This window comes from Theropithecus gelada, chromosome 7a, assembly GCF_003255815.1.
Source record: "Theropithecus gelada isolate Dixy chromosome 7a, Tgel_1.0, whole genome shotgun sequence".
Classification (NCBI taxonomy): Eukaryota; Metazoa; Chordata; class Mammalia; order Primates; family Cercopithecidae; genus Theropithecus; species Theropithecus gelada.
This window is the reverse complement of record NC_037674.1, coordinates 4,867,884-4,877,097: the sequence shown is the minus strand read 5'-3', so window position 1 is coordinate 4,877,097 and position 9,214 is coordinate 4,867,884. Positions and strand designations below refer to the sequence as shown.

Genomic DNA, 9,214 nt, shown 5'->3' with positions numbered 1-9,214 from the left:
TTCCATCCCGGTAGCAGTGGGTTGATGAAACCCAAATTTGAACGGCTGGACACCCCCACACGGGACACATGATTGACAAATGCCCCTTTGGCCAATTTTTCCATGCAGCCGGACCACCTGGTTATTTGTGGTCCTGCAGGCAGATGGCCCTTCTTCCCCATATACCCTTAAGGACATTTCTGCTTCTAATAACAACGTTACTGGCTGGGCACTGACGTCTGTGCTTTAATTAATCTCCTGGAGGCTTATCTCTTCACCTACAAAATGGAGATAATAACGTCTCCTTTGAAAGAGTATTGTGAGAATTGAATGAGACCAGGTATACAACCCATTCCTGATTCAGCCTCACTGACTTGTGAAGTTTTGTTTTGGTTTAATGGAAATCTTATGTTTTACCACCCACTGAAATCACTGCATCCTTATAAAGATGAATGGAGTACTCCCCTTGGAAAACAATTCCATCACCGTGGTTTTTTCTATGACTGAGAGTAGTCTTGGTATTCATGTCTATTCAGAGAATACGGCAAAACTTGGCTTCCACCATCTAGTGTAAAAATTAGAATAAAGACAAACACTTCTGTTATGCTGAAAGTATATTTATATATATAGATATAGATATTTACTTCTCTGTAGACAGTTTTTACTGATGAGTCATTTGAACATTCAAAGAACAACCGATTACAATGCTACATGAACTATACCAGAATGAGATGGATAGCTTCTCAATTCATTTCACAAAGCCAGCACAAAGCTGATACCAAAACATAACAATTATAACACAAAACAGAGAACCACAGATCTCACTTAAAAATACAGATGCCAAAATACAGAACAGAACAGTAGCCGATTGAAATCAACACCACATGAAAAATGTACAAAGCTTTGGCAGATACGAAACCAAGTTGAAAATCCAAACTTGCACGTGTGGAACTGCAACACAAACACCAGAAACAAAAATGTCCCCCCACCCTGTCAGTGGCCTCTGGCCAGGGAAACACAGGAGCGAGATCTCTGCTACACCTATTAGCGGGGAGGGGGCCTGCTGGTGGGGCCGCGGGCACTGTCACTGCTGTCAGGTTCATCCTCATCTGTGTCTTCCCACTCACACTCTGCCAGCGCTTCAAGGTAATGGAATGGCCAGCACCGTGGATCTTTCTTATGGAGCTTGGCCAAAAACCTCAGCACAAGCATCTTGCTCGTTTCCAGGAACGCTCGAGGGCCCCAGAGGAACTCATACTCTGCGGGCTCAGTGTAGGGGATTCGCCTGTACTCTAGGTACTTCTGCCTGACAAACACTTCGGTGATGAGCTTCCTAGTATTTCCAAAGAGACCATTCGTCTCCCGGACATCCAGCCCCAACCTGAACAGAAAATTAAAGATCAAATCCTCCCTGACACAATTGCCTTTCATAAAGATGAGGCTCAAGACCACCATCAGGAGGCCGAACTTGGGCCTGTCTAAATAGGATGCCACCAAATCCCCTGTAGGGTAGCCCAGCTTGTTGATGATAATATAAGCGTGGTTTTTGGTATCAATTTCTTTCAATTGATAACCAAAGGCACACTCCAGCTTATTGTTGGCACGGTTGATGATCTCTAAGCACTCATCTTTATACTCTCTGATGATGACTTTCACCATCTCCGAGCGCTGGACAGGCACCTTGGCTTGGTCCTTGACTAAGAGGAACTGCACCAATGCATTTGCTCTCTCATCCAAGGGAGACAAGGACTGCGCCTCCACCTTGGAATTATCCTGGGTGGCACTGGATCCCGGAGAGACACCTGCAACCTCAGACACAACCAAGGGCAGAGGGCTCCTTGGGCTTTCAGAGAGACCCAGAGCCCTGGAGGTGCTCGGGCCCTCCCAGGCACTCAGGGCCCAGGATGTGCTGGGCCCTTCCCAGCCACTCAGGATCCTGGAGGTACTAGGGCCCTCCCAGCCACTCAGGCCACGGGGGGTGTTGGGGTGCTCCCAGTCACCCAAGACCTGGACAGGGCTTTGGACCTCCCAGTCACTCAGATTCAGATTCTCCCAGGGCCTTGGGCCCTGCCAGTCATGAAAGGCCAGCGTGTGGCCACGGCTGTCCTCTCGGGCTTCCAGATGCTTCTTCTTCCGGGTGGCCTTGCCGGAGCGGCGTGGCATCTCCACGGAGGTCTTGGAGGCCTCTTGAGTGGTGGCAGTTGCCTGGGGGGCAGCTGCTGTAGCCATCAGGAGGGTGGGCACTGCCTGGGATGCCTTTGAGGCATTCATGTTGGGCTGTGGGGCCCATGGAACTGCAGGCAGGGCCTCTACACAGGCAAAGGGATCCTGCAGAGCATATGGCAGTGACTTTGGGGCCTCTGAGGCAGCAGAGGGGCCTTTAAAGGCATTCAGAGAGGCAGGCTGAAACTGGGAGGTAGCTGGGAAGACACTTGAGGAGGGAGCAAAGGTCTCCGGTGTGGCAGGCAAGTTTTTCCAGGTGCCTGGCAAGTGTGCTCGGGCAGCTGACACTGCCTTGGGAGCACAGAAGGTGGCAGCAAAGATCATGCGGTCTTTCGAAGGGGCCCTGCGCTCCTTTGAGGAGGTCCTGCGCTCTTTAGAGGAGCCCCTGCGGTCTATAGGAGAGGCCCTGGATTCTCCTGATGGAGTCATCAGTGATTTAGCGGAGCCCAGGGGAAAATTTGCCGCTGCTAAGGGGGGTCCGGGCTGGGCCTGCAAGACCGCAGGCGGTGTCTGCCAGGAGGGCTGGAGCTGCAGTGTGGGCAGCTCGGCTTGCGGACCCGAGGTCTGGGGCGGCTGGGGGGGTAGCTGGATTTGCACAGCTTTTTGGCAGGGCGGGGCTCCCTGAAAGGGCTGCTCCAGCGGAACCATGGGGGGAGCCTGCCTCTGGGCCTCCTGGGCAGGCAAGGGCTGCCAGAAGTGGGTGGGGGCCTTCTGGGCCTGCCAGGCCAGAGCCTGTGTCTGCTGCACCTCCTGGAACTCCATTGACGTTGGTATCTCGTGTGGCACTGGGGGCTGACCTTTGGGGGCCTGCCAGATGATGGATGGGCAGTGCACAGCCTGCGGGGCAGACAGTGGGGCAGACAGCGGGGCCGGCAGCACAGGCTGGGGCACCTGCGGGCCAGCGAGCGGCGCCGCGGGTACCTGCGTAGCAGGTGGGGCCGTAGGCACCTGCGGCGCCGCCTGCACCTGCGGGGCCGGCAGCCTAGCCTGCGGGGCCTGCCGCAGTGGAGGTGGGGGTGGCAGGGTCTGCCAGAGAGGTGGTTGGGTGGCCAGGACCTGTGGGGCAGGTCGGATGGGCGGCGGCGCCTGGCGGATCAGCGGTGGGGCCTGGCGGATCACAGGTGGGGCCTGGCGGATCACAGGTGGAGCCTGGCGGATCACAGGTGGGGCCTGGCGGATGACCGGTGGGGCCTGGCGGATCACCGGTGGCGCCTGGCGGATCACCGGTGGAGCCTGGCGGATCACCGGTGGGGCCTGGCGGATGACCGGTGGGGCCTGGCGCACTGGTGGTGGGCCAGGGCGGATGGGTGGTGGGCCAGGGCGGATGGGCGGGGGCCCCTGGCGCACAGGCGGCGGCACCTGCCAGGCAATGGCTGGTGCCTGCCAGGTGACCTGCGTGGTCTGCCAGGTCAAGGGAGTGGCTTGCCAGCCTTGCGGCGTGGCCTGCCATCCTGGCGAGGTCGCCTGCCAGCCCGGGGGTGTGGCCAGCTGCGCTGGGGGTGCCTGCGGGCCCTGGGGAACCTGCGGAGGAGCCCTTATAACTTGAGACTGGATTTGCAGGATCAGAGGCTGAGCCTGCGGGGCCCAAGAAGCCATCGGCTGTGCAGGTGGGGCCATCGGCTGTGCAGGTGGGGCCGCTGGCTGTGCCATCGGTGCTCCTGAAGCTGGAGGCTGGGTCATTGGAGCTCTCGCACCTGGAGGATGAATCATCAGGACTCCTGGACCTGGAGGCTTGGCCATCGGTGCTCCTGAAGGCGGAGGCTGGGTCATCACGGCTGCAGGAGGCGGCTGGACCATCGGGGCTCCCGGAGCAGCAGGCTGGACCATCAGGACTCCCGGAGTCAGAGGCTGGGCCATCAGGACTCCCGGAGCTGGAGGCTGGGCCATCGGTGTCCCCGGAGGGGGAGGCTGGGCCATCGGTGTCCCCGGAGGGGGAGGATGAGCCATCGGTGTCCCCGGAGGGGGAGGATGAACCATCGGGGTCCCAGGAGGAGGAGGATGAACCATCGGGGTCCCAGGAGGAGGAGGATGGGCCATCGGGGTCCCCGGAGGAGGAGGATGGGCCATCGGGGTCCCCGGAGGGGGAGGATGGGCCATCGGGGTCCCCGGAGGGGGAGGGTGGGACATTGGGGTCCCCGGAGGAGGAGGATGGGCCATGGGAGCTCCGGGAGCTGAAGGATGCACCATCAGGACTCCCGGGGTCGGAGGCTGGGCCATCGGGGCTCCCGGAGGCGGAGGATGCACCATCAGGACCCCGGGAGTTGGAGGCTTACCCATCGGTCCCCCCAGCGGGGGAGCCGGGACTATCGGGCCCCCCAGGGCAGGAGGCTGGGTCATCGGAACCACCGGGGCGGGCAGCTGGCCCTGTGGGGCCTCCCAGGCAGGCTGAGGTGCCTGCCAAGCGGCCAATGAAGCCTGCAAGTCAATTGGAGGTGGATCCCAAGGGACTGGCGGAGCCCGGGAGGAAGCGGGCGGGGCCCGCATCAGAACCGTAGGGCGGCTATAGACAGGCGGCTTCGGGGCCTCCGCTGGAGGACTCGAGTCACCCAGATTCTTACTTAGCTGCGACATGTCCCTTTGCTGACAGCTGGTGGGTCTTTTCCTCGGACAGCTGCTGGGCCTTTTCCTCCAGAGAGAAGAGAATGCCTACGTGGCTGTTCAGAGGCTCCCTCCCTGCTGAATGCTGAATAGGAAGTGAGTGCTGCTCGCTCCGCAGCTTTCCGCAGTAAGGAGGAGGGGGGAAGGGGGCTCAAGCCCGCCCCTTCCCCGCCCCCGACCACCACAAGTGGATATTGCATAGGGGCGTCTACCGGAGTCCTGGCTGACACAAGATCCCTTCTCACTCTGTCCAGTCCCCAAATGCAGACCAGTCAGACTCCACATGGATGAGTTTTCACAGGGGAGTGACAGGAACCGATCCATGTTTTAGAAAAAATCACGGTACTGCAGTGTGGAGTGGGAGCAGACCACTGGAAACATGGAAGGTATCCAAGACCGGGGGGAGATGGTGTGGTCTGGGCTAAGATGTGAGGCGGAGAATGAGAAAAGTGCATTTACATAAGAGAGTTTCAGGAGTTATAGCAGACAGATACCTGTATTAGAACTGAATAAAGGAGTCAGAGACATGGAAAAGGCACACAAGTCCCTGTCTGGAGAAAGTGGAAAGTTGCAGGACTGTTCCTCTCTTAGGGTCCCAGGAGAGGCACACGGGAAGAGAGGCTGATGAGTATTGGCAGACACAGGGCATTTGCGGTGCTGTGGGACTGCCAAGGAGAGATGCCCTGTAGGCACTCCTGTATAATGTCTTGGGAGTCCTGCTTGGCTATTCCTCATAAAAATAGAGTTGTGGGAGGGAATGTGGTTGCACTAGATCTTGAAGAACACAGGCATGTTAGAGACACATGGAGAAAAGGGATAGCAGCAAGTAGGGAGAGAGAGGAAAAGAAGTCACGGAACTGAGACATGCCACAAATCAGTGGAAGACAGCGTTTTTCGTATGGGGAAAACTGCCTGTGGAATGGCTCAGATGCAGGAACAGAGTAGGTTTCTCAGTGTTTTTCAGTTGCAGAACAGGAAATAAATTTTTAAAATGAAAACCAAATAATGCACCTGAAGATAACAAAATGGGTATATAAATAGATCAAAAATTGATACATTTGGACATATAGGAAAAACAGGCAAACAATAACAAAATTTCTGGGGAAACTACTTGTGACAAAAATCAGTTTAAGTATGAGACAAATCAAGTATTAACAGATAAAGCAGGTGACAATAGTATTATTGGACAATGCTATACAACTTTATGGTGAGAGGAAGTGATAATCTCAGTAGTTGAAAAGTTTTCTGGAAATATACAAAGTACTAAATATCAAGGATGTTTCGTTTAAATAGGCTGTTGGCAGCCTAGGGCAGGAGTCCAGAGTGACAAAATGTGCCACCAGGGGGCAGATGAGGATGATGAAGGGTACACCCCACTCCTCCCCAGGTACCCTTAGCCAGGGGTCCTCAAATTTGGTAATTTATGGATCCAAGGGAAGGTATGTACACACTCCTAATGTTATTATTGCCTTAAATAATAATAGAAGAATTTGGGGGTGAAGTTTCAGTGATTTTCTGGACATTTAAGGGATGCTGTTATTCCCAGGAAACTCTTTGCAAAACAGTCAGATTTTTAAGGGTATTTGATGATACAGTAGCCCCCCAACTTATCTGTAGGGGATACATTCCAAAACTCTTGAAGCCCGAACCTGGAGACAGCACCAAACCTTATATATACCATCTATCCCTTTCATTCTCCTTCTTCACAATTTCACCGATAGTTTTGTTTCTGCCGTATAGCTTAGCAATCTCAGCATGCGATTTTTTTCTTTCCTTATTAAGTCAAGAACTTTCACCTTTTTCCTTCAAGGAAGCACTTCATAGCTTCTGTTTGGCATACCTAAATTGCCAGGATCACTACTCTTGCATTTTGGGGCCATTATTAAGTGAAACAAGGGTTCCTTGAACACGAACACTGGAAAACCGATGGTGGATTTGATATCTGAAGCAGCTACGAAGTGGTTAATGAGTGGGTGGTGAATACGGTAGCACTCCTGTGCCTGCAGTTTCACATTGTGTGGATTCAGTTACCTGTAATCAACTGCAGTCTGAAAAATTAAATGGAAATTTCCAGAAATAAACAATTTATAAGCTTTAGATTGCATGCCATTCTGAGTAGTATTATGAAATTGTTCTCTTTTGTCCTGCCTGGGGCATGAATTATCTCTTTGTCTAGTGTATCCATGCTGTATACACTGTCTGCCTGTTATTCACTTAGTAGCTGTCTCGGCTGTCAGATGAAAACATCATAGTACATATAGGATTCAGTACTATTTCCAGTTTCAGGCCTCCACAGGGGGTCTCAGAATATATCCCCCAAGGATAAGGGTGGACTATTGGACATCGCTCCTGTGTACCCCGAGAGAAGGCCGTCTACCATAGCACACAAAAATCTTCTGCAGAATGGATACTACCATGTTTCATGGTTTTCCTTTCTCCCTTGAGTTAATGGCCCAGATCCACATAGGATTTCTCAGTTTCATGGGGGTTTGGAAACGCTGTAGAGGGACCAACTCTAAATACCTAACGCTCACAATCTGCTATTCGCAACTCTTCTACATGGCCGTTACTGGCTGGGAATGGCTTTGGAAAAGTCAGTTTATTTTTTAGCCTAGGGCATTTCTATCCTCACTAAAGCACACATTTTTTCCACTCTAATTCAAACGTATAAACTACGCAGAGATTAAGTTCTCCCACTAACCGTTTCTTTTCCCGAATTATGACAGGTGTGACCTGCAGTCCACCATGCTGTTAGTCATCCCACACAATGAATGGCTTCCATTAGAGTCTGGCTGTTCTCACTGATGTTGGAGGTCAGTGAATAGCACTGACACACAGTGTCAACTCCCACCAAGTCCATTCTATGAAAAGAGCTCCGATTTATGTCAACAGGCAACACCGAAGCCAGAAAGAAAAGATTAGGTATTATGCAAAGGAAAAAAAAGATGTGTAGGAGTAGTTAGAAATGGAAGATTAATAACTTCTACACCAGCACCATTGCCACTCCTTGGAAATATTCTTTAACTGGCAGGGAAAAATTAGAGATTATGTATCCATGGATTCTACAGGAGCAAGTAAAGAGGGTAAACCAAATGTGTTCTCCCTGGAAAAAACATCTGCTTATTTCAGAAAGTCAGTGCTCTCAGACCCAGGCTGTTCCTGGGGCTCTCCCTAGCTATTTACAAATTACTTGTGTGCAAAATGCACCTGAGGAAACAAGGGACACGCGGGTCCTTTGTGAAAACTGACTGCTTTAATAACAGCAAAACATAATATTGCCCTGAGTCTAGTGAGGCATTAAACCGCAAGTCTTAGACAGGTCTTCCCAAATCACTCCTGTGAAATCTTCCAGCTTCCTGAAGCCCTCTTTCCCTTTCTGTGCATATGTTTTTCCTCCTCAACACCTTTGAACCAAGTGTTGTCAAAATTCCCTTTCCTCATTTTTATATGTGACAGCTTGAAAATTAAAGGTGAGTAGAAAACAAAAGGGAAAAAGATACAAAACATCCAAGAAATGTTGGTCTTTGTTCCTCAGTTAGAAAGGACTTTTAATGGCTTACATCAGTACATAACAGCAGTTTACCAAATGATTTTTAAAAATAGGGAAGGGAGAACAGGATATTGTGATGGGAGTAGGAAAATTGCAGAACTAGGAGCAGATGGGAGCCTGTTTTGCTCACCTCGGTATCCCCAGCTCACACTGAGTGGTCACTAACGAGCTACAAAATGAAATGGTAAGATTAGCACCAGAACTGCCTGTCTTTCAGTCTTCTGTAGCTGTTAGACTTTGTGTAAATATTCATAAGTAACAAAATCAGTTATGATTTTCATAAACTCTAAAATTACTTATTTATGAAATATATTTTATTAAGTATTCACTATATGCCCATCACTGTGCTATATATATAAGACTACAGAGAAAAATCTGACGCAAGTCCTATCTATATCTATTGTTAGTCACATAGGGACATTAATCTAATCTATCGTTAGTCACATAGGGACATTACACAAATCTATTGTTGGTCACGTAGGGATATTAACATGGTTTTTTAGTACAATAAGGTGTTGTTGTTGCATTGTTTAAACCTCATATTGGTCACAGAGGATGAAAATAATCAAATACGCACTTCTGCTTGGAACATGGGGTGAGGGAAGCTGTGATGCTGATTGTAGCAGTGAAAAGAAAGAAAACAAACCTGAAGCTGTGAAAGATTCATGTGATCTGGATGGACAGTCTAAGCCGAAAAATTATTTAAAATGCATAGGAGATATCATAAGTACAAGGTTTGAATAAAAAGAATTAGAAGGATTAAAATAGTGTAACTACTAGTTATCGATGATTTGTTATTTGATAAAATACCATCCTCAGAGTATAATAGACTCTATTCATTGATTTCTCACAAAATCCATAAGT

The 9,214-nt window shown here is 50.7% G+C and overlaps 1 protein-coding gene across 1 annotated transcript; it reads right to left on the bottom strand.

The window, feature by feature from the left end:
- Positions 1-580: 580 nt before the first annotated feature.
- Positions 581-4,871, bottom strand: MAGEL2 (MAGE family member L2). Its single transcript, XM_025390566.1, has one exon. It carries the CDS (start codon positions 4,771-4,773, stop codon positions 1,024-1,026), a length of 3,750 nt encoding a protein of 1,249 aa, XP_025246351.1. The 5' UTR covers positions 4,774-4,871; the 3' UTR covers positions 581-1,023.
- Between the last annotated feature and the right edge of the window lie 4,343 nt (positions 4,872-9,214).

What these genes read in the sequence shown, in the direction of transcription:
- MAGEL2 (XM_025390566.1), bottom strand. Translation starts at nt 4,773, where the DNA reads ATGTCGCAGCTAAGTAAGAATCTGGGTGACTCGAGTCCTCCAGCGGAG.